Here is a 26,255-nt window from a genome sequence, read left to right as displayed (position 1 = left end):
AGACAGTAGATTTTTCAGCTCGGTAGAGAGCGGTCACATGTATTAGACAGTAGATATTTCAGCTCGCTAGAGAACGGTCGTATGTATTAGACAGTAGATATTTCAGCTCGGTAGAGAGCGGTCACATGTATTAGACAGTAGATATTTCAGCTCGGTAGAGAGCGGTCACATGTATTAGACAGTAGATATTTCAGCTCGCTAGAGAGCGGTCACATGTATTAGACAGTAGATATTTCAGCTCGGTAGAGAGCGGTCACATGTATTAGACAGTAGATATTTTAGCTCGCTAGAGAGAGGTCGTATGTATTAGACAGTAGATATTTCAGCTCGGTAGAGAGAGGTCGTATGTATTAGACAGTAGATATTTCAGCTCGGTAGAGAGCGTCGTATATATGTAGAAGCGTGGTCGAGAGGCTAAGTGCGCTTGAACTTGGCTTGGCTACCTATGAAGGGGGCTCGACACCCGACTGGGGCAGAGTTGTGTTTACTGAGAGCCTAAAGGCAGCACGGAAAAACCTTCTCCTAGATTCCCCTCACCCCCACCCACTGGTCCACAAATCAGATTGGACCAAAGCGCTCTGAGCATGCTATAAGCATGAAAGTAGCGCTATATAAAAGCCATAATTTATTTTATTTATTTCAGCTCGGTATTAGACATATGATATTTCAGCTCCGTAGAGAGCGGTCGTATGTAGGCCTATATTTGTCAAGATATTATCCTCGGACATTATTTAATTGGACTCAGCGCCACTTAGCACTTAAAGGAAAAACTGTGTTCATATTTGGATTGTATTTTGTAATGAGTTTTTGTGTAGCCAGTGGCTGGATCTTTAGATACTTTGAATATTGTGTTTGATGAACTTCATGCCTTGTGTATTCTGATGGTCATTGTACTGTCCAGTGTACACGTCTAAGTAGTCTGAACCTCCCATGAGGACCTAGGCACATCACGCGCTTTAGAACTCACGTCACGATCTAAATATATGTCGTGACAATGCTGAATGCCAGATAAACGCATGCCTGCACCTCTGTTTACATTTAAAATAACTCAAGACATGAACGTGGAGAGTTGTCTTACCTAATGTTTTCCTTAACAAACTGTGAAGATACCCAGACTGTCTATCTACAGGTCTCATCCAGACTATTGGCAGCCTTAGTAGTTCCCTGCACAGTCGACGATCTGTAACATTGGAATGCATTCTGACATTACACCATTGTTATATGTCATAGAATAGTGCTCTTATATTTATGTTTATACCATACCCCTGTTCATCTCGTAACTTCGTGCAAACTGGCTGGGTGGAACCTGGACACGGATCTCGAAAACGTATTTCGTTGGGAAAAGAATTACTAGCTCGCTGGCGCACTGTGGAAACTTGTTTGACCGTTATAATTTTTCACAGTTAAAATAAAAAGCAATAAATTTAAATTTGGCTAGAGAACGAGAAAATATTTCTCTTGAACGGACTAGACGTCTTCGGGTATTTCCGCATTCAGAAAACCTTTGCGCATCATCTGCGAAAGGCCTATAATTGGAATAGTATAAAGTCTAGTAGATCTATACATTTGCTTAATCAGGATTCTTTCCAGGAAAGGGAAGTTGTGGACCAGGTAATAAATGGTGAAGATTGACGTACCGTGCATAAATCCCGTGAAATTGATGCACTTGAGCCTTGAATGTGGTTTCAGACTGAGTAGACCAATAGATATACTGTCCATTAAAGACATACCATCTTCTCCTTCTGTTGACAAGGTCAGGTAGTCGTTACAGATGATCTCCTCTTTGGGAACCACCTTCTGCGCAAGTATAACCACACCAAAATGATTATCTTTAAAAAGCTTCTATCAAAGTTTTTATGAATGATGTCTGGGTTGGACTCACTAAAGAAATACTTATTGTGACACACACATGAGAATGGCCCATGCAAAAAAAAAATAGTTTCAAACTGTGTATTGCAGCCATGCTTTTGCTAGCTGCTTGTAAACCTTTCATTCCGTTTCTTAGTTTGGCTCATTTAGAAGACGGAAACGCCTGACCGATGGAAGAGAATAACTAGAAAGACCAAGGAGATGATGGATGAACCGAGCCGGTGAGGCATTAGGCGAAGCAAATAGCATCGCCTATTTATTGGAGCTGTCATCTTTATGCAGTGGGTGATGGGTAACGAGGCGGCTGATGCTCTAGCACGAGAAGGAGCGCTGGCCGTGCCCACTTTCGAAGCCCCTAGTACATTTAACCAAGCTACGACATTAATCCCAGAGTGGTTACATGAAAAGTGGTTGAAGTCCTGGGATGGCTCCAACAAAGCCCGTGGAGTCTGGTAACATTTGCGTCGCCTGGACCGCGACGATCCATGGTGGAGGCTAAAAAGGTCAGAATAATCTATCATTGCGCACTGTAAAACGGGGGACTGTTGGTGCTTACTTTGCCCGATTCCGGCCAAATTTTGATGCCCGTTGCCGACACTGTGGAGAGTCGGTGGAGACAGTGGCGCATCTCTTGCAAAAGTGTCCGCAGCTCCGAGAGCTGCGGGATAGTTTGTCTGCAAAGTCATTTGACCTGTGTGGCACTGCGCCTAACAGCAGAGTTTCTCGCCAAGGCTCAACTGGAGGACTAATCCTTCCAAATGGAGTTCATCTCAGAACCGAGCCAGTAGAGAGGAGGAGAGCCAGCTGGTGGCGCTGAGTTGTGATGTAACAAGTGACCCAAACGGCTAGCCTCCGTTCCAACTACACACCAGCGTTAACATTTACAAATGGACATTGTGGAAATCTGTTCAGTAGCATCCAAACCTCTACTTCTTCTATACTTGTGTATTGAGAGGCGCGATGTCTGAGTGGTACAATGCTTAGCTTCCAAATCAGGGTGGGGGAGGGGTCCATACAGCAGAGGCGTAGCGAAAGGGGTGCACAACGACCCTGGCCCCAACCTCAGAGGGCGCGACGCGCAGAGAGGCGCCAAAAATTATTGTAGATATTTTAGTTAGGTAATAAACTCTAAGGTTATTTGTATTATATTATTATTATAATACTTTTTTTTTTATTTATAAGCCTATATTTCTATGTGATGTTCATGGAAAATGAGGCGCCAATTAAGTTTCTAGCCCCCGGGCGCACGTTTTGTTCACTGCGACTCTGCCACCCAGCTCTAATGGGTACAAGACGTTAATTGGGGATAAGTAAAGGCGATTGGACGTAGCCCTGGCCACATGACACCCTCGTTAACCGTGGGCCACAGAAACAGATCACCTTTACATTATCTGCCCTATAGATCAAGGTCTGAAAGGGGAACAACTTGTGCATTGATCAATGTTAGACCATTGTCTATGTCATACTAACTAGAGCAATATGTTCAACAGTCTAGATCTAATTATCTTATCGGATTGCTACGTCAGAAGTAACTAAGATCTTCCAACGAACTGGCCAAGTAGACTTACCTGGAGGTGCAGGTGTGTGAAAGGCCAGGTAGATATAAGGTAAGATATCGACTTCACTTGCCGCTGGAGTATTGCCTCCGTGATTAGGCAAGGGTAGAGGTCAGAGGGCAGAGAGTTCAACTTCAAGCTTTCAAGTCTGCGCGGGAGAGACACCATTTCAAACTGGCATAGATCTTGAAGCTTTCTAAAGATTGAGTGTTTAGTCATTAGACACAGATATTGTATTATCTAAAATTATTGTAAACTTTGGGCTAATCTGAGGTGTGAATATTCTTAAAATGCTGAAACATAACATCAACATAAAACAACAATATAATACTTGAACTGTTTACATCTATATATTTTATTTTTACAAAGCTCATACTAACTCGCTCGTCTGTTTGGTACAAATTTTTGTAAACGTTATTTCTCCCACTTCAAACTCTCAGATCAAGTTGAAACTTTGCACAATTATTCATTGTCCTCAATAAAAAAAAACAACACCTAATTATGAAACTTTACATTGTCATTGCTCAACAAAACATGAATAAATAAACAATACTAATTATATAATTAATTAGTCAATGTTTCATGACGTAGAGAAAGTCTTTTAGTGACTATAGACCTATACTCTATTTTAAATAGGCATTCATTACCGCATGTAGGCCTACTGATGAAGCACAAAGCAAAGGGCGGACATAACACATGGCCAGATTTACGGCAATGCAGTAAGAGGAGCGGCACAGGACTCAGAATGGTGTTAGGGGTTTAAAAGAAACCAAAAAAAAAAAAAAAAACTTTTTCAAATATGGATACTTAATAAATAAAAGAAGAAGAAAAATGATATTAAAACGACATTTATTCTAATATGTCATTACTCTAACATTAATTAAGTGCATTTTTTTAGAATAAAAGTCTTTCAAAACAGTGAAGGGCCCGTCACAAAAATGCTTCTTTGGGTCTCCACTTACTTAATAAATCTGGCACAGATTCTGCGTCTTTGAATGTGTTAAATCAACAAGAAATATATTAAAGGACACATACCTCGGAGAACAGATTGGTTCACCATGTCTGTCTTTGACAAAACCCAGCTTGTCGTCTGCCTCTCTGACCAGATGATAGACAAAGTGACCTTGCGTAAGCCAGGGAGGGTGGCGCCTCAGGCTGGCGTCGTAGCTGTCAAAGTTGTGAGGACCGTCATTCACCTGGTTAAAATCAACGGATGAGTAGTCCGTCTCGTCCATAGCGTCTGTCATCGCCATGGTAACAGTCATGAAGTTCCGTCTTCCTTGGGTTTTCTGAGTAGATCTAGGTTATGCCAAAATAAGAATACACAAGTTGTCTACGAGTTGATCAGTTTTTCCTGCAAATGCTGCCATGGTACGAACACGTGAACCTTTACTTCTACGGAAACCACTTTTTGCTAAGCCATTCGTTCTTATAGCACATTCCAATATTAACTGTTGTTATTAGTTTTAAAATAGTCACATGTGCACTGCAGCTATAGCCCACCATGCCACGTCAAAAAGCGAATTAACAAGAGGTCTATAGTTTAAGTATTCTTGTTCCTCCTCTTCTTCGTAATTGTCGTAACAGGTGAGTCTAGGACTCTTGGAGCTCTACGACTAAGAAGTCTTGCCTCAGTAGGAAACAAATCCAAAGAATGTTTACACTTTATGAGTTGAGTTGGTCTCTTGTTACTCAATATACAAACTTACTGAAAAGTGATATAATACATTATAATACCCGAAATATTGACAGTAACAGAAATGTGACTCCAAGATGCATGTTTCACACGCTCGAAGCTATAGTTATAACAGGCCCACAACTATTTTCTACTATTTTCAAATGCAACAAAAAGACTTAAATTCGATCTTTATGTGAAGCAGCCACCTTAATAAAAAATTCTGCACAGTTCCAGTTTTAATAATTTATTTTATTCTTTTTAAATTAAGAACACTTAAAAATAAAAGTTACAATTCATTGTGAGTTTGGAAATGATGTCATTGAATTATATTAAAAAGTGTCAAATATATTATCAGTCTTGCGCTTATGATGATTATATAAATAAATGAGATTTTGTTTTATCAAGAAGAAGAAGAAGAAGAAGAAGAAGAAGAAGAAGAGGAGGAGGAGGAGGAGGCAGACAGAGACAGCGATGGGAATACAACATAAAAGAATGAAAAGATTATTTTCGAGGCAAAAGACAAAGTGGAATGGATTTCAATGGAGAAAGACGATCGACAGATCATGTGTGGCGCCCAAATTGTTCAACAGACTAAAGCAGCAAAGATACTTTTTAAAAAAAGGTGAGATAGATTAACCTTAATTACGTCAACATTTGAACCAAATTATGACGAACTGTTATCAAAACAATCACGTCTTCGTGCATCGCATTCATTTAATTTGGATAGCATAAAATCAAATACTAAATTTATGGCCCACCAAATTTTGAGTTTTTTGCCCGCTTCTAAAAAAATTTGCCCATTACTGGACTAATGGATAGGATAGATATAATAATAATAATTATTATTATTATGTTAGAAATGAACGAGTATTCATTCTCTGGCACTGCCAGGGTCAAGTTTCGCTAAAGAGAAACAAAATTCATTGTAGTCCCTTTATCAGTGTCCACTGAGGAATTTTCTGGTGATGTGGCAGCTCTGCAGCAGTACCGTCGTCTGACAGACAACGAGAATCTTCTTAGGAATATTAAGGGCCTTGAGGGTATCTGCGAAGGTATCAGTTCTCATTATCCCCTCGGTTGATATAACAATGGGGTATATTGTTATTCTAGATAACTTCCATAAACACTTATCTCCAAGACTGGGTTCCCATATTTTCTTCGTTTTCCATTTCATTTTTTTTCTTCTTCTTCTTCTTGTTATTATTATTATTATTATTATTAGTAGTAGTAGTAGTTTTGTTATAAAGTATCTCGTAGTGTACAATGGAGTCAAAGGGATGAAAGTTATTTAAATGGGATTATTTTTCACGTTTTTTTGGTGGGCAAGGGAATACATAAAAAAAAACAAGGGGGAAAGGGAGGTAATAAATGGAGCATGACTAACAACAACAAAAAATGGTTGTATTTAATGGGGCAGGTAAAACAACAGCAACCTTATTTACGTAACATGTCTTCACATCTTTACATTCTACAAAGCTATTGCTACCTTAAGACTATATCCCACATTGAGTTAGTATAGCTCAGTTATAGCCAACAGCTAGAGGTGAACAGCTACGTCAAGGGTGTGGCTTTATTTTCATGAGGCCAGGTGCCAGGCTGAGTTGCCTCATGGGCGTGTTTGTTAGTGTCTCGTGATGGAAAGAACAGTTGGGCTCAAAAGGTCACAGGCACCAGATCATAGACTCCATTCCCCTCTCCTGTCAGGGAAAGAAACGGACTAAGTAGTCAACATCAACATGCAGTACCAATTTTTCACTATCACGGCGGTTTCGTGCCAGACTGGTACCGGAGTACTACGTTTCAATCCTAATAACACGCTTCTTGGGAGGACGGTTATGCCTTTTTTCACGAAACTTGAATTGAAACGGACATTCTCAAACATAGGCTATAATTTAAAGTTAGGCACATTTAGAAAAACAAAATACAGAAATTATAACTTCCAGAATAATGTCTCCATCTTTGGCATTGCTCTGTGGTTTAAATGTGAGATGAAGCTTTACTTATGGCTGAATATTTGTATCTCCTTTTATTCGCTCTCTCTTTCTCTCTCTCTCTCTCTCTCTCTCTCTCTGTGTGTGTGTGTAAAACTCATTTATAAAATCATTTCATCCAAAGTGTCCAGATATTACAGTCTCTACAGAATAATAAATTCAAACTTCATTAACGCTGTTCTGTTCGTACAATGTCATGCACGAATAAGAATATAAGTAGATTTTAAAAATTCAATGAAAAAGATACAATGAAAAGTCAATACACAAAGTGTTCAGATCTACAATGATTTCCCACCGCTGCCACCATGTTAATTATGATCTAGGTTCACAGTCAGCAATAAACAAACAACAACCATTAGTGTCATGGCGGAGAATGATCCTTTATTATATTGAACGCGTGCACCTTTGCGCACCATATCAACACACTTGAAACCACTTTACATTTAAAGAAAATGAAAAAGCCATTCGTTGTAAATATGAAATGCATAGGGCCTAATTATCTTTTTTTTTTTTAAGTAACGTCTGTAATATATAAGATAAGATAAGAAGATGTTACTTGTCAACTTTATACATAGTGATGGGCAAAAGTTAACTAAAAAGTTGCTAACTTTTAGTTTAACTAAAAAAAATTAGTTAAGGCCAAAGTTTAATTAAAAAAAAAAAGTTTAGTTAAAATCCTAGTTTAATTATTTTTTTTTAGTTACAAACTAAAAAGTTTAATTACAAATTTTACAAACTTTTTTAACATACTTATTTAACAATAAATATTTAGATCTATGTAATTTGAAGAATATATATGGTGAATAATAGAGAGGAGAATAAACTAGAGGGTGCACAGGTCACTAGAAAGCCTTTTGACCTTTACCCGGTCGCTATTCCCGCCAATTCAAGGTAGACTATTATAAAGGCGAGAAAAATAAACGTGTTCATTATATTTCTAGCAAGTTTCGCTGCTTGATAAATCCTGATTAATTCCTTGCTTCTACATTTTGCTGCTTTTTATTAAACACCAGTGTGTTCCTGTATTAAAGAAATGTCGACTCTTTTTATTTTAAAACTTTTTACTAGAGTGTCTAGAGTTACAGTCTAGTGGCGTCTAATCTATTAATATTAGATCTAGTAGTCTATTACTACTATTAGATCTATAGTCATAATAGTCTATATTTAATTATTTTAGTCTCTTACTCTTAAGTAGAGTCTTAGTCGACTTAGTCTTAGATCTAGATGTAAATTTAAAATTATAAGTCAATAATATAAATCTATTAATTGAAATCTATATTACTTTACTTTATTAGACTAGATCTATTAGTTTAGAGATTCTACTATTCTAGAATTAGAGTCTAGATTAGATCTATATATATTTAGATTAGGCCTACTTATTATACTAAGACCTAAGATGCATAGATGATAGATCTATATTCTATAATGACTATAATACTAATAATAGTCGTCACTATACTAGATCTAATACTAAATCTAGACTAGATCTACATCTACTTCTATTTTAATTATACTTACTTATATCTACTATCTAGATCTATTAGATCTACTATTATCTACTAGAGTATATAGATCTAAATACCCATATCTAGTTATAATCATAATTATAATAATCTAAAATCTCTAGATCTAGAGTTACTAAGATATCTACTAGACTCTATCTAGATTTTAGATCTAGTAGTTGTAGTAGTAACTAGTATTTCTTTGATTATTTTTAGATTAAAATATTAATTATTTGATCTAGATCTAGTAGCTAGATCTAATTCTAGATCCAGATTATATTTCTGATCATTTCGTTTGTGGAAGATATTAGATCCAGAATATTCTAGAATCTAGAGTTAGTTAGAGTCAACATGCAGTTTTATCATTACTTCTAAAGGTAACTTATATTAGAGCTTGGACAATGACTTCTAATTTCTTTCTATAATAGTAGGCCTATCATTCTAGTGATTCTATTAAGATCTACATCTATCCCATAAAGACATTTAAATCTTTTTTTCATGTGCACAAATAAATGTTTATTACATTTTGCTAAAGAGATTGGTTGTGCTTTTTATTTCATGTTTGGTTGTTTGTCCTTAAAAAAGGTCAAAATAGTTAGTAAAAGTTTAACTAAAGTTTCTTAGTTTAGTTTAACTAATTTTTTCAATTTGTGATCAACTTAAAGTTAAATTACTTTTTTTAGTTCAAACTTAGTTTTAGTTTAACTAAAAAAAATTAGTTTAATTCCCATCACTATTTATACATTACGAACAAACTAATGAAAAGAAAGAAAGAAAAATACAAACAGTATTTTTGTAAAGAGAGGTAAACATGACCATAATAGAGGAAGAATAAAAACATCTATTTTGACCGCCCTCTCATTTGTGTCTGGTTTCTCTTTAAAAGGCTCCATCTGTAATATTGGCGTGAATATAAGGCTTACCGTTTCAGACCAACACACTGTTATCAGACAAGACAATCCTATTCTCACCAAAACATTATTCCTCTCTCGAATGTACCAGCATCACAATAGAAATGGAATCGACAAAAATATATCCCAAAAATTCCAATTCTACCATTTATATCATAATTCTAATTAAGTATTGATTTCCTAATTAAACACTCAATAAGATCACGTTACATTTTAGGATCATCCTATCGCATCCTACGATAGACTTATCAAAGTTGAATGACATCTTCAGAACATCAACAAAACACGCCGATGAGATGTCGAGGTGTATACTCTCTAACCTATTTGGCAGAATTCATAAAGAACTTTCAGAAACCTCCATGCAAAAGTGGGGAAAAAAAAAGATCTGGGTAAAACTACGCAGGTGGAATAGAAGATAGGGGAGAGGTGGGAGTAAAGGGTGATATCTAAAAATAATCACATTGACGTCACAAGGGGGAAACTTGCCAAAAGAAAAAAAAAAGACGTTTCGATGTGAGCAGGTAGTGGGTGAGTGAGAGTGCAGCGACAATTGTGTCTGTGAGACTGTTTGTTTGTTAGCGTGTGTGCGTCAATGTGTGAAGTTGTCAGAAAGAATACAGCATCAAGGTGTACCGGGTATGTGTGTTGTGTGGGGCTGGGGATACTCATTGTTTACATCCGGATTTGTTTCTGCCAAAATGCCGAGGATTAAATTTTAACGCGTTGATGTAATTTTCGAGTTTTGAAAAATGTGTGGACACTTAAGAAATGTGAAGAGAAAGTCGTAAGAAGTAAATGTCTTGAGTTTCTTTGATCTTTTACCACTTCGTCAAAACAAAACAGCTAAAATAATAATATATGTTAGCAGGCCAAGGCCTGGGCTATCGAGAATTTATAACTCAGTTGGTAATGATCTATCTGTGCACTTCAGTCTTCGACTAAGGGACTAGAGTCGCCTGAATAACTAGACTACACTATAGTTACCGGTATAAATATGTACGTATGTAAGTATGTGTGTGTGTATGTGTGTGTATTCACGGCTGGGAAACACTAGCTCTCAATCGCTCCTCACGGAGTGAAGGCGTGAGTTTCGGAGTTTTAAGATACGAGGCAAGGAGAGTGGCCAGCATGAAAGAACGCAGAGCTAACAAAAGGCTGAGAGAAGAAGCAGGCCTATCTACATTGGACCCGATTTACCCCTGCCATGTGTGTGGCCGGCTTTACAAAGCGAGGATTGGACTTAAATGTGCTACCGGTATCCTCCTCCGTAGTCGAAGATGAGCATATTTCTCATTTCCTATGAACTGTTAAGTCCAATCCTCGATTTATAAAGCCACATGCAACTAGGTGCTCTCATCTATGAAGCAATTTTTTTAAAAATTAATTTAGATGAAACGAAAGTTATTGTATTAAAAAAACAGCAGCGAAAAGAATATTATATTAAAACAAACAACCAACCACTAGTATAGATATATACCGGCATTGTATCTAAATCTATCGACAATGGCCTACTAACCAAAAAAAAAAAAACACGCACATTTTTTCCTTTTACCTCCAATATATAAGCACTAAACTTTAACCTAATAATTCTAAAACACAACCTTCTTAAATACACAGAAAGACAAAAAGATAAAGTCACACTTCTTATTCCAAATGCTAGGAAACATTCGTACAAGTGCTACTTCTTCCCTAGTGATATTAGAACACGCCCAGCTGTGTCATCCAGGTAAAAACTAGTAGAGATTAAGTCTCTACTAAACATACACGACTAGATGAACACATAGATACGAGTAGTACGTTACCATCTTTTGATTTGAAGGAACGCCTGTAATATACAATATAAGCTACAACACTATTCCTCTATGTAACTACAAACTTTTTTCTTTTGAAATATTCCAAGTCATCTCCCCTCAGACATAATGACTTCCCCAACCTGACCAACCATGTTTAGCAGGTGAGGACATCCTGCCTACTTTTGTATGTCAGCAATATCAAACACCAAGTAAAGCAGTGCGGAACATCATGGACTTTTTAAAAATTATACTAACTGCAACAGAGCATGCAATTATCACGAGGCATGGGCGTACCTGAATTTTTTTCTGGGGTGGTGGGGTCCGGGCGCCAAGCATTATTTCCTGTATTTGAAACTTACAAAAAAAAAAAAGAGCATATCTTATATTATAAAATACAAACATCACTTCAAAAAGAAGATGATTACATTGTATGCGTATCCCTAGGTCAATCTAGTTATGCTTGTTAAACTCTGCTAACTCATTGGTTTTCCTGGCTGACTCAGGCAACCAATTAGGCCTACATGCTCTAATAGCATATTCTGATGTGATTGAAGCGCAATATCCTTCTACTTTTCTCAAATATCAGTGGCGTGGCTAGGGTATATGATGCCCAGTGCGGGAGTTCCTGTTTATGCCCCATACCCCCACCCATAAAAAAAAAAAACAACACTTTTTTAAAACACCAAAAATCCCGCACCACCCACACATTGCTAGCTACGCCTCTGCCAAATATTAAATCTGCAATTCACTGCACTTTATTAATGACTGATGTTGCTTTGGCATACGTTCTTCCTCTGTACGGGATAAGTGGCCTGCCCAGTGTACCTGTCGGACTATTAGGCATTAATCTATATGCCAGTGACACTTTAGGAACTCATTTAAAAACGAAATAAGGAAACTACCCAGCGGAAGTAAACGAAACTGTATCAACAAATCGGTATGGTATGGTGAAAGGCTCGGTCATTCATAGGACACTAACAACGTATTAGATTTGCCATGGATAGTGTTGGCAAGGAATGTCAAGAGTTAAAGCGTAAATATGACGAGTGCTTTAATAGATGGTTTGCAGATAAATTTTTAAAAGGAGTAACAGAAGATTCATGCAATGAGTTATTTAAAGTTTATCAAGATTGCGTAAAAGTAAGATAAGATCATTAAAGATGAGATTTTTAAAAATGCAAGGCAAATTCAATCATTGAATTCATTGTCATTATCATACATAGACATAGTAGTCACTGAGTCAGACTGTCGGAGATGATTTAGAGTATCTAAATCATTGTACCAAGTGGAGTGTCGGTTATTCAGATTAATTAGGAATGGGGTCTGTCCGGTCTGAATCATACCACTGTCATCTTATTCAATTGTCAGGATAAATGAACAGTCATAGTCCATTTCAGCAACAAAACAAAGAAAATTCATATGATGAATGATGGTGTAGATCTAGAAACATTTTATGTCATCATTTTTTTCAGCTTAATCAAGGCATGTTGCATTAGAATTAGATCCTTCCCTAATAAAATGTATATATTACTTTTAATAGCATGGTCTATTAAACAATGGTGAATGATAATTTTATAAACAAAATAGCTTTTCAGTTACATCGGAATGTCACCTTATGCATTACATTACTTTGAACTGTTAAAAATATTTATGCTGTGACAATGAAGATGTTTGAAATCATTCTGATTCAGTTGTTGACCCTCGAATAACAATAACAAAATTGTAACTTCCAATAGAAAAAATGTGTACAATGTCAAGTTTTACATGTTTAAAATCCATATTTCCAATGGCCTTAGGTGACCCCTGTCAAATCACAAAAATATATTATAGATCCAGTAGTGTAGTAACCTTTTGCTAACTTTGATTTAAATGAAAATCTGTTTTAATTTTTTAAACATGGCCAAATGGCTAGATATTAGTTTGTTCAATTTATTGTAATTATTTTAATTTCTTTCTTTTCTTATTGAAATAAAAAGCAAAATCTAGATCGGCCAGATCTAGAATCTTATTTGAAGTCAGTTTAGTGCTCAATTTCTGATAGTTTGAATAGCAATTTCCCTTACACTGTAGGCTTTTTTTTTTTTTTAACCCATCCATGGCAAGTCAGTGAATTTATGGTATTCATCAATCCTTCATCACACTGCTAGCTATGATCTATTTCTAGCATCACATAATTATGTATATATGTGTACATGTAGCCTGTGAACATGGTATGTATGACATGGTATGTCCTGCAGCCTACTCTAGGTGGATGTGTCTAGTTAAGGACAAAGACAGGCAGACACCTCTCTCCTCCACTGTCTCACATCCAACTCTATGTATATTTCTGATTCAAGTCCAAACAATTTGATGAGAAAATATGAATCTCAAACAAAATATATATACAAAATACCCCCATTTTTTGAGGATAGGATTGCAAGGGAATTATTTCGAGAGGATATCTACACAGAGCTTTATAAAACAGATTTTTTTTTATATCTAGCTAAAATGTGTACTTTTTTATATTCCATAGAAAGCAATTAAAGAAAAGAATCTTAACTTAGAGGCTATAGAAGAACAAGTTCTAGGAACTGCTAAAGAAAAACAGCCACCATCACACACAGTTTGACGTCTACTAATGTCCAGGCTCTAGACCACTACTGAAAAAAAACAACAGAAATAAACTGCTTCCAGAAACTTTTAAGAACTTTTTTTTGTATATTCTTACAACTTGTTCAATTGTAAAAAGTACTGTATGGGCTTCTGAAACTAGCATTTAAAATCCAAAGTTCACTTTGAAGACACAGTTGCTTGTGAAATGTAGGATTGCAATTGTTAAGGTCTTCATGTTCTTTTATTTCCTCCCTTCCCCAATTACGTTTGATTCATGAACAATTGTCTAAATTGCTTTAAATAAGCCCCATGTTGTTTGTTTGATAAATAGTATGTTAATGTGTGAATCATGGAAAATTATAATGCTGTGTATTAATTTTAATACCGTGTTTATGTTTGATTGCCACTTGTAGCAGTGAGTGGCAACTGGTATGAAAGTGAATGATTTAAAGTAAAGTTGATTGTTTCTATTTTTTTTTTTTAACTTTGTTGAAGCCACCCATGAAGGTGAATGGTTGAAACTCATGTATATAATTATTCTTTTAACTTTTCTAATGTTAAACAATGTATAATTAAATATATATATGTATATAGAATAACCCTATATTTTGTGTTATTTACTATTTGCACTATTTTGTATTGTTGTCATTTTAAACTTCTTTCTCTTTATTACAAGATCCACATGTGATACATGAAGTGAGTTTACTTTCAATAAACTAAGTTGATTGGCTGACAGTTTAGCTACTAATGTCAAGTTTGTCCCAGCTAGACTAGCAAATGAACAACAGACTTGCACAGTTATTTTGAAATGAACAAGCAATGCAAAAAATAATACTTTAAAAAAACAAAGCTTATTTAAGGGGAAGAAGCTCTAATTTCTGCCATTTCTCTGAAAATTGCAGGGTTTAGCTGTCTTTCTGCTATATAAAACAAAATTAATTAATTATTACTAAATGATGAAGTAGGTGCTTAATTTTTGGATTGATTCATTTATTGGCATTGGCTATGAAACTTGATCAGAGAATGGGAAGTGGGAGAAAAATCGTGTCAAACATAATAAGGGGATTTAATCCATATATATATATATATCTGCATCTCTCATTAGTTAGCATTTATTCCTCTTATTTCGGTATCAAACAAAATTATTAATCACCAACAATTAGTTAACTAATTGGTTAATTTTTATTTTATTGATTCATGTCTTGTCATGTTCAATGAATAATTGTGCAAAGTTTTACCTTGATGCGAAATGGGAGAAAAAAATATGTTAAAAAAGTTTTTACCTGACTGAGTGAGTTAAGCATTGTAATAAAAATGTAGAACTGAACACTTAAATCTCTCTGATAGAAAAGAGTAGTATAAGAGGGAAGTAGATAGTGCTCAGGCTCTTTCTGTATCATTTAAATGTTATTTCAAAAGTTACCATTACATTGCAGTTCCTTGTGGGGGTCAATGAAATAACTATAACATTTCCTTATGCATGTAATTGAATTTAATAGTTTGAAAACATAAAACTAACTCATAGATTATTTTTAGTTCTTAGCTAAGAACTCTACACCAAAGCCTTAACATTAATATTAACATTTGCATCTTTCATTTAAATAAAAATGTTTAACAACAAAATTGTGAGGTGAAATGAAACTTTGTCACTGCCTTAGATCATAAAGAAGCCAATAATGGAATACCTAGTCTGGTTATGTATAGGCTTTTTCTACGGTTTACTGATCTAATGGCTATTTTGTTTTCCAGATAAGTCTCATCAATCTCTATTTTTTTATGGACATTCAAAAGACATGATCTAAACTAGTCATCCTTACTTTGAAGAATTTCTTAATTATGAATTTGTCACTTAATTTTGAAGCAAGGCATTTTTTTTTTTAGGAAATTAACTCAAAAATATAAACAAAAAAAAACTTAAAAAAAGGTCATGGAAAAACTGGACATTTACTGCCACATCTTTCAAAAGTGCAATATTTACTTACATTTTTTTAAATATCTAAAACAAAATTAATTACCCCCAAATAGTTAATTTTATATTGATTCATGTATTGTCAATCACATTGGATAATTGTGCAAAGTTTCAATTTAATCCAAGAATAAAAAGTGGGGAAAAAGAAGTGAAACAGACTCTGCCATTCAGCATGAGTTAATATAAGCTTTGTAACAATGACAATACAAGTAACATTTAGAAGATTAATTTTTTTTTATTTATACACTAATCATCATTTATAAATTATGACATTATAATCACATGAAAACAACAATAATTTATTAATAACTAAAAATGTTAAGGAATAAAATAAAATTAATTTGAATCATATATAAAAAAAATAATAAAAAATTCATTGATTACTATTACAAAAGGTTTTCATCTGTGATACTACAGATCAATGAATAATTTGTATTACCTTTGTTAACAGAGATACATTTGCACAAAGATAGTTTATATTAAGGACAATTAGGAAATATTACAAGCAATACATTGAAAAACAATGTTTCATTACTTATCTCAAAATTAAACTAACTTTCAGAACTGATTTCTAAATGGATAACTTTCAAAAGAAAAACAAAGTAATTAAATATATGAGCAAATGGGATTTCATAACTGAGTGACAAGATCAATCTACATTCAATAACATACAGGTACAGTCAAAACATGAATGTGAGGAATTCCAATGACATAATGTGTTTTGAAGATGTATGCCCAGAATGTGTTAAGGATGTCAGCCAGTTAATTGAAAAGCTTTGCAATTTCTTTTAGCATACATCTACATAGACAGTCATATTGCACAACTTTATATTCATTCATTACAACACAACGCACACTTCAACATATATTGCAAGTAGAGTGAGTGTGTTCCTAGTTATTTGCTAATCCAAAAGAAATAAATGCTTAATAATTTTCATTCAAATTAGAAGGACCCAAGTTACAAACATAAAAACACTTTGCTTCAAGTACTAATTAGTAATTCTGTGATTTCAAAAACAAAAGAAAGATTCTGTAATAGTAGCTACACTGAAATTCATGTCTCAATAAAAATATAAGTATATTTATCATAAAAATAGGAAACATTAAATTGTTTTCAAACATTCAAGAAAGTACAAATATTTAGGTCAATACATATTGTTTACCTTAAATGTTTACAGAACAGATACAATAATGTTCAGACTGGCCTGTGAACATAGCTCATTGAAAACACAAACATAACCGTTCTTTCAACATGCCCTCTTTTTAATTAAGTGCATTTACAAGGATCACAATTACACCAACTCACAGCATGCACAACAGATATGCTACAAGCATCCAATGAGTAAATACATCACAGCATGATATCTGCTCATGAGATTGCACAGATTGAAACATTAAATAAGTTTTTACAAGCTTATGCAGACTGTTGATTTTTCTCACGATTATAACTAAAAATTGAATTATTTTGGATGACCAAAATATGTTTTGTATTTAGAGACATGCAGCTTTTATAAGTGCTATGTTTAAACTGAGGCAATATACTTAGATGAACAAGACCAGTAAGGACAATCACCGCACAGCTACAAGTCAAGAATGCTGATATGATGTAGACCACTGGACATTTATTTATAGATGACACAGTCTTGTGAAGATAGTAACAAGTTTAGAGACTCACAATATTCTTTGCCACTAAAGTTGTAACCCTTTATTGTCATCAGTTTAACAAGTGACCACTTCATGGCATACAGCCATAAGTAAGGTAAGTGTTACAAAGAATAGGGTCTGAAGACTCTCAGTTTAACAGCCTATCACCTACCACTTGGCCATATGCCTCTTCAGTGTATTGCAAACCTTTCTATTTCTAACATAAAATCTATTTTGTTTTAGTATAAATAATTATCTCAGAGATTTAATACACTTATTAGCCTCAACAGTCCAAATATAATCAAAGCAAAAAAAAAAATATGTTTAGTCATTCCAGAAAAAAAAAGAAAAAAATCTTTTGACTCATAATTTGACCAATGACTTAAGATTTCAAATTTACTTTCTGCGCAAGGCCCTATCTAGCTTGTCCTCCTCATCATCGCTATGGTATCCAGTGCCATGATCCCTGTATCCTCTAGTAGCTTGCATGAGTTCAGCATCTGGTCCTTTCCCTCTGTGTTCATACAGCAAAACGTTTAATGTTTCTTCAAAGATTCTGGCTTCTGGAAACTCAACCTAGTATCAAATAGGAAAAAAAATATAGTTTGTAAATACATTTCATTTTAAAAAGAGCACACATATAGTGTTATTATAGAAATAAATAATACCAGCATAACAAAATTAGCTTATTCGTTTTTTTTTCTCAGAAGTATGCATCAATTTGGCAAAACACCTCAAATTACAAAATGCACACACAAATTTTTAAAGCAGTAGAAGATTAAAGCATAAAAAGTTTGAACTTTTAGAACAGAAGAGCAACAAAATAGTGTAGCCTATCTCATCAGTATAAAGCTCATTCTGTTTATGTTCAATAACTTTTTCATTGCAATATGTCTTTCTTTTATGCAATTAAGTCATAGCACAAAAAGTAATTTAATTTGAAAAATAATGTTTAAAAAAAAAACAATATTAAGGATAGCTGTGTGGTCATGTGGTATGCGCTTTGGACTGTCGTTTGATGGGTCAATGATCATGGATTTGAATCCTTCACATTGCCATCCCCCACCATCCAGAAGCTAGAATGTAATATTTTTTTAAAAGCAGTAGAAGTGTAGAATAGATGCTTGTGAGGAGATACATTTCACAGTACCATGATCAGAACATATACAGACCTTTGTGTGTTTCTTGTCTGTACCATAAACAATGGATGTACAGCAGACTTCTCCAATCTTCTGCCCATGCCCATAGAATGACCAGCAGCAGATCTCATTACTGCCAATAACATCTTTGATGAACAGGACACGCCCATTGAACCGAAGACATAGCTTGTCAAACAGCTCCATGTTTTTTAACAGATTATCATCAGACATGCTGGGAATAAAAGAATATTAAAACAATGGAATGAAAGCAACATAAAATCAGATAAGGAAAAGAAATACATCTGACCAATTGCGGGAATAGAAAAAGGTGCTAACAGTTATTTAATTTTAGATTTGGACCCATTCGTGCAGGCCTCAAGTAGAGATCTTAATAAAGTCTATAATGTAGGTGCAGTTAACACCTTGCTCTAGCCAACACACCACTAAGTATTTTTTTGTAACTGTTCCCCAACTGATCTTTAAAGTAGAGTGAGTTCTAGACAATACCCAGCAGTCCCAACCTTCCCAGAGATTTGAAATATCAGATAATTCGTTTGCCCAGTTGGACAGTGCTTGACTACAGAATATAGACTTGAGAAAAGCAACAACAAATAAAACAACAATTACCTTGTATAGGAATACTTGTTATTGTGACGATTACAGATTAATTTCACTACAGGCTGAAATAAAATATAAATTTTTACAACACTGTTTTTTTTTTAAAGGTATCAAATAGTATAGAATAGAATAGTTAAATCCAACTACATGTCTTTGTGAGCAAGAAACAATTACCAATAATTTGTTAAATTGTATTAGTCATTAGTTTATTTTAGACAAATACCACAAAGTGGATGTTCTGTAATTAATGAAAGTACACACATTTGTTGCAGATGAATATGTATATGAGTGGAACCTACTTTCCGAAGAAATAATTTTCCATTTAAAGAAGAGTTCTTAAGACCTTTCCATTATCAGAGTCTATGGATTTTCCAGATTTATCTGTATGCCAGTTGAATTCTGTAGGAGGGAGGACAATTGCATCCTGAAAGTCCTCCTTTATAGACAACTCAAGACAAGTTCAAGAAAAACTGGTCCTCCTCACCAAGAATATGTGTATGTAATGAATTCAAATGCTACCTCAAAGCAGTGGACATTGATGTTGAATACTGGAAGACAAAGCCCTAGACCACACTATGTGGAGAGAGATGGTGACCAAGAAAGCTATAGACAGCAAAAAACTATTGGCCTCAGCTCTGGAAGAAAGAATGCCAAACAAAAAACGCCTTGCTCCTCTACCACCAAAGCATATGCCAACTTAACCTGCATTAGATGTGGATGAGAATGCCTCTCGGAAATAGGGGTCCACAGTCATATGAAGAAATGTTCTACAAGATGAACCATAGAGATGAACCATAGTCGTTATGACTGAAGGAGGGCAACAAAAAACTACATTTAAACTTGCAAGTATCAAACAATCAAACTAAATTACAAAAACACTAGAGCAACGCTTCAAATTACTAAACATATGAAGCAAAATATACTGGTTTAAGTTAATCTGAAGTTCCGCAGATATACCAAGAATTACACAAAAAGAAAGGAAAAGCTAGTTTATTTCACTGTTTTCCCTTTCTCTTTAGCTGTTCTAGAACAAAATCTGCAGATAATCTCTGACATATCTGTGTTTGACTAACACTAAGTCTATAAAAAAACAGCTTTAACTGGATTATAAATTTTAAAAAATCTCAAATTTGTATAAATATTATTATATGGATGTACTATGAAAAAGAGTTGAGATGAAACCTTGGATGTCTTGGATACCAGCATCTGTTCTTCCTTTTGTGATGTGATCAGTGGGACTTGACAGATAGGCTCTGGTTCATGGATGTTCATGGCTGTGTCTATCTGTCTCACTGTTAACATAATCATCAAACAATTTAACACATTAACTACTACCAGTATAAAAATACAACCAAAAATTGCTACTTGATTGTATAACAAAGAGAAAGATTTTTTTCAGCTAAACATCGTCTGATAGGGTTTGGCATCTCACACTCAAAAAGTTTTTAATTTCTACATCTTAGTTTAAGAGCAGCAATACAACCTATGATTTTCATTTTGTCAACAAGATTTCACATTTCTGCTAAAACTATGACTACTACTTTATAGCAGCATTTCAATTTTATATCTTTTGAGACTAAACAAAGGTTAACATTTTTTAAAAGGGAATTAGGCCTACAAAAGGATGAAGCATAAAACAATGTCAAAATAATCATTCATTGACTAATAATACACAAATAATACATGGGTAATTTATAAGAATTTGCATGCATAGCATCGATTTCTCAGCAAAATTATACATATAATGATCTTTGCATCTTTTAATCCTGTAGTGACTAAGTACTCAAGAAAGTGTCATTTTTTAATATTAAAAACAAATTAGAGGTGTTGTGGATGGGCGTTGGCTTGTAGTAGTAACAGCTGGTAGACAATATATTTTAAATAATGAAATTTCAAATAACCTGAATAGCCTCCTGTTTAACAATAATACATATAACTTTTATTAAAATATAGACAAAATCAAGTTGTTCTGAGATAAAATAAATGTACTAGACTTATGTAATAATATTTTTTGAACAAAATCTAACTCACTACAATAACACAATCTTTTAGTCTCACGTTCTCTACTTGTCTGTCTTAACTAAAACTATCTTGCTGTCTTGAGTCATTCAAACCAATTGCTAAGCACACACCCCATAACAAGAGGTCAACCCTTTGATTAGCCAGATACAATAGAAAGAAAAAAAAGATACAATAAAAAAAAAAAAAATCCTAACAACTGTGAAATATCAAAAGCCATCGAGGCACACATCAAAGGTAAAGTAGAGCTAGCTAGTCAACAAATCAGCTTCCAAATGTCTAATTGTCCAACTCCGAATTGAATGTACTTACCCAAATCTTGAACACAGTAATATTTAGCTTCTTGTAACAATTCATCAAGTTCTCTTCTAGAATCCGGCAATGTGATCGAACCATCTCTTAGGAATGACAGGATAGATCCAAAATGTTTACCACACCTGTCAATTAGGACCCATCCTAATTGTTATTGAAAAACAAAAGAGTAATTACTATGCAGTTGTCATGATGTTTTCAGTTCCTACTATTAGATAACACTCTCGTCAAAAGTTGGAAGGAAAACATTGGATAGATGGAAATCTAGACATTCCTAAAGCTGTGAAGTTGATAGTGTGTTGTGTGACTAACATGAATATCATGGGAAGCGTGGCCAAGAGGCTAAGTGCACTTAAACTTGGCTACCTAGAAGGGGACTTGAGATTCGACACCCGACTCAGGCAGAGTTGCGTTTACTGAGCGCCTAAAGGCAGCATGGAAAACCAACTCCTAGATACACCCCCCCCCAACTGGTTCACAAAGGAGATTAGACCAAAGCGCTTTGAGCATGCTTTAAGCATGAAAGTAGCGCTATATCAAAGCTATAATGGGTTTGATCCCCATACTTGCCAATTTTTTGTTGAATGATTATCAGATAATCCTAATGGATCCCATTCAATTTCATTTGAATATTAAAAAAGAAATTGATTTTTTTTAAATTGCACTTTTAGATTACTTCTTTAAAGAAAGATTTATAAAAGCTTAAAATAAATTAAAAAAAATACAGTTTAAGTAAATCTATCTTTGTAAATAAAAAGAAATATGGGTTAAAAAAAAGTAAAAAACATTCATTTAGTAAAGATCAAGAATAGTGTGACCATATACCTTCAACATCATGCAGGACATCCATTCTTCCGCTAAACATGGCCCTCAACATTGTGTCTTGTTTACAGAGTGTATCAATGGTGGTTAAGTGCAGTGTACCCCCAACATTCAGCTTGACATACTTGGAGTCGGATGGTGAGGAGACGGGGCAAGATGCTAAGGCCTGGTTAGCAGAGGCTCCAGACATTTTCAGATCTAAAAAATAAGATTCAAATGCAAGTCCAGGAATCAATTTCAAACAACAGTTGTTTTATACAAAAATACTACAGTACTAGAGGTGCACCAGATAGCGCTTTAAAATATTTGTCCAGAGCCAGATATGGCCGGATAGTAAAATAAGATATCCGGCTCTAGCCAGATACCTACATGTCTAGTAAATAGCTATATATGCTGAACATTTTTCAAACCTTGTTAATAGCATACCTATGTTATAAATATTTTTATTTTACTTTTTTTTTTTCCGTATTATATACTTTTAAACTCTATCACTCATTGATGAATTAAAGTTTATCAGCATTAATTAACAGATATTACAAACTAATTTGTGTAAACAACTTGTTTGCCATGTAGAATATATGGGCATTTGTATTGCACTAATTTTTAAGCTCTTAAAGGTAAAGTGCAATCTGGGTTGTATAGTGGGTAGATTTATGTGTTAAGTAATGTAATTCAAACCATCAACTGGTCATCGTGTTTTATAGGCCACAAACCTCTTCCTGTCCTGGAGTCTAGGGTCTGATACTATAGTGGCTAACTACATATATAATATAATCGTAAATAATTATGCGTACAGTAGTAACAAGGAGTAACTTGACACTCCCAAATAATTAAGAATATTGTTATTGAATCAAGACACTTAACGCAGGAGTAAGATTCAAGGTTATCCTGTTAGGAAAAGTGTTACAGTTTTTACAGCAGTAATACTTAATACAGTGTCAGATTGCTGTCTTAGCGTCTTACATAATTTATATAAATCTATTCTGGTTTTAAAATGGTCTATAGATGTCTATATCAATAAATTCAATATCAAGGAGAAGGAGGTGTTTACTCTCTCTCTTTAAAGATAACATTGGTCAGTGTCTTTTGTACTAATATACAAATATGAGCCTTGTACTTGTATCTCTACATCAAAATTAGTTAAAAAACTGGCTTACTAGGCTAAAGATGAAATAATATTATTAACTTAAAACATAAATAATCTATCTAATAGTCTATACTATAGATATTTTTAATCTATTCTATAATCTAGAAATCTAGATCTATATATATATAATAATATAGATTATAGATCTAGATCTAATCTCTAGACTAGACAATATTGACAATATAGATATCCAGATCCCTACATTAATAATATTATATAGATTTAGATTTATAGATCTAGAGATAGATTTTATACCTACAACCTCACTGTCCTCAGGTTAGTAATCTCTCAAATCTTTGCAGGTTGTTGATAATTTTTCAAAATCAAATCTTTGCAATAGTGCCAATAGTAGGTCGAGGTTCAACAAGTGTCACAGGACAGATTCAGTGACACTTAAATTATAAACGGAGTTACTGACAGTGACTCAGTTAGTGCCACACTACTCACTACAATGAGTAACAATGCAATGTTGAATGTATTTATGTATGACTAGAAATAGAATCTAAACTCTAAACTAGTCTAAACAATTAAACAATCGTCACAATCCTTATCATGCCTTATGACTAGATCTAATAAATTCTATTATAATCATGGCTTATGAGGCTTATGTCACTTATGACTAGATCTAGATCTAGTTTAGTAGTTACTGTGGTATGACTGAGACTGAGTGACAGACATTTGGTCTGGGAGACACAGACTCAGACAGTTCACACTATGAGACTATTACTATTCTATTCACATTCACAGTCACAGTGTGAGTGTCAGTGAGGCGTTGAGTCAGTGACTGAGTTGTCTGAGTGTTTGAGACTACACTGCAGTCACAGTGTTACACTTAGACGACTAACACACTGACTTACTCCTAGATGTAGACTAGACAATCAGTATCTTTCGTGTTAATCTATCAATAAATATTAGATCTACTAGATCTAGACCCTAAAACCTGATAAATATGTTTTAGTAACAAGAGCCGGAAGTGTTGAACGAGTTAATTCCATGACGTCATTTCAATACAAAGGGAGGCTAGGAAGAAATCTCTATTAAGGAAATTAAGGATCTTCCGAACATAGCACCAATAATCGCCAACACAAAAAGGGACATCTTCATTTAGATCTATAATAGAGTAGAGTCACTATTGCGGAACAGTTTGCAGCCACTTTTAGTTTTCAATTTTTGGCTCCGTAATGGTTAGACCTATGGAAAAACTAAAAGCATTTAGGCATTGCCCATCCATTTTCCGATAAAAATAGACGCTTTGTTTAGTTTTTCAACAGATATTTAAATTTTACATTCAATTCGACTGAGATATGGGTAGTCACAATTACTGAACAGGATTTTTAAAGAAGTCACTATTGCGGAACACAGTAAAAATGTCGGAACAAAGCCTATATAAAGCATATATTTTATTACTCTAATACTTGAACTCCTTATCCTTTACATTAATTTTATTTTATTAAAGCTTAAGACAACACATTGTCACTTTTAAATTCTCTACCTCTTCTTTAATTGTTTTTGACGTCACACTACCCTGATTTTCCTTACAAGGCTTTTTTTCCCACTATTCTTTTATTCTTTTTTGTTATATTAATATTATATTGTTATAAACCTGGTGGTGGCACAGATGGGGGTAGTGGTGTGTGTGTAGTCAGCCGACGCAAATCGCCCCAGGCCAGCGCTAGACGAGCGGTCAACCGTGACGAGTTACGCACTGGCGGATCCAGAACTTTGGAGTGGGGGGGGGGCGATTTTTTTCCAAACCCTAACCCTAACGCCCAGTAAACCCTAACCCTATGCATAAACGTGAAGCATATATATATATATATATATATATATATATATATATATATATATATATATATATATATATATATATATATATATATATATATATATATATATGAGAAAAAAAAGCGCAGCATTTCTCAACCTTCGGCGAAAAACAAAACAACTGGGGCAGCGCTATAAGGTTCCATAGTGGGTTTCGGGGCAAAGCCCCAACGCCAAAAGCGTTTTTTTTTTTTTGCAATCTTCACTGCAGAAACGCATTCTCCTGACGTATAGAGCTCATTATTCATAAAAAGAATTCGGGGCGAAGCCCCGACGCCAAAAGCGTTTTCTTGCATTCTTCAATGCAGAAACGCATTCTCCTGACATATACAGCTCATTGCTCATAAAAAGAATTCGGGACGAAGCCCCGACGCCAAAAGCGTTTTCTTGCATTCTTCAATGCAGAAACGCATTCTCCTGACATATACAGCTCATCGTTCATAAAAAGAAAAAGCGTTTTCTTGCATTCTTCAATGCAGAAACCCATTTTCCTGACATCTACAGCTCATTATTTATCAATGGAGTTCGGCAAAAGCGTTTTCTTCACTGCAGAAACGCATTCTCCTGACAACTACAGCTCATTATTCATCAGTGGGTTCCGACGCCAAAATCCTTTTCTTGCATACTTCATAGAAGAAACGCATTCTTCTGACCTAAAGCTAATTTTTCATACTATTAAAAAAGGACCATTCAAATAATGTTGTACTTGAAAAATATTCTAATATGAATTTATAGACCCTTAATACATTGCAAATAAAACCGATTTGTTCCTTGAGAAGATAAGATACCCCACATATTTAGATTTGGCTTTGAGGATCGCCGCCGAAAAAAGAATTATTCGATAAATAATATTCAATAAAATTGAAGTA

The 26,255-nt window shown here is 34.5% G+C and overlaps 2 protein-coding genes and 1 long non-coding RNA gene across 10 annotated transcripts in view; 1 reads left to right on the top strand and 2 right to left on the bottom strand.

Moving 5' to 3' along the window:
* The window catches only part of LOC106075252 (uncharacterized), a 28,096-nt gene extending 18,217 nt beyond the window's left edge, over positions 1–9,879 (bottom strand). The window contains exons 1-5 of one of the 4 annotated variants that reach the window (XM_056007163.1): positions 9,718–9,879; positions 4,461–5,133; positions 3,438–3,621; positions 1,638–1,797; positions 1,079–1,180 (exon numbers count right to left, since the gene is read on the bottom strand). In XM_056007163.1, the coding sequence (XP_055863138.1) occupies positions 1,079–1,180; positions 1,638–1,797; positions 3,438–3,621; positions 4,461–4,690 (676 nt within the window). In that variant the 5' untranslated portion in view covers positions 4,691–5,133; positions 9,718–9,879. The other 3 variants (XM_056007165.1, XM_056007164.1, XM_056007166.1) reach the window with 3 other exon arrangements.
* A 2,332-nt stretch (positions 9,880–12,211) lies between these two features.
* LOC129922180 (uncharacterized) lies at positions 12,212–14,627 on the top strand. The gene is made up of 2 exons (XR_008774160.1): positions 12,212–12,333; positions 13,813–14,627. It is a non-coding gene; the product is annotated as an uncharacterized LOC129922180 (long non-coding RNA).
* Positions 14,628–15,055: 428 nt separating this feature from the next.
* Positions 15,056–24,571, bottom strand: LOC106075253 (BTB/POZ domain-containing adapter for CUL3-mediated RhoA degradation protein 3-like). Of its 5 annotated transcripts, none has more exons than XM_013236197.2 (8): positions 24,503–24,571; positions 23,818–24,008; positions 22,419–22,613; positions 21,594–21,737; positions 20,445–20,554; positions 19,272–19,324; positions 18,678–18,876; positions 15,056–18,081 (listed from the first exon to the last, which is right to left on the bottom strand). In XM_013236197.2, exons 3-8 carry the CDS (start codon positions 22,603–22,605, stop codon positions 17,902–17,904), a joined length of 873 nt encoding a protein of 290 aa, XP_013091651.1. In that variant the 5' UTR covers positions 22,606–22,613; positions 23,818–24,008; positions 24,503–24,571; the 3' UTR covers positions 15,056–17,901. The 5 variants fall into 5 exon arrangements, with proteins under 5 accessions (XP_013091651.1, XP_013091650.1, XP_013091655.1 ...); XM_013236196.2 differs by having other exon boundaries at positions 24,420–24,558; XM_013236201.2 differs by lacking the exon at positions 23,818–24,008 and having other exon boundaries at positions 24,420–24,551.
* Between the last annotated feature and the right edge of the window lie 1,684 nt (positions 24,572–26,255).

This window comes from Biomphalaria glabrata, chromosome 12 (genome assembly GCF_947242115.1).
Source record: "Biomphalaria glabrata chromosome 12, xgBioGlab47.1, whole genome shotgun sequence".
NCBI classification, from domain to species: domain Eukaryota; kingdom Metazoa; phylum Mollusca; class Gastropoda; family Planorbidae; genus Biomphalaria; species Biomphalaria glabrata.
This window is presented reverse-complemented; position numbering and strand designations above follow the sequence as displayed.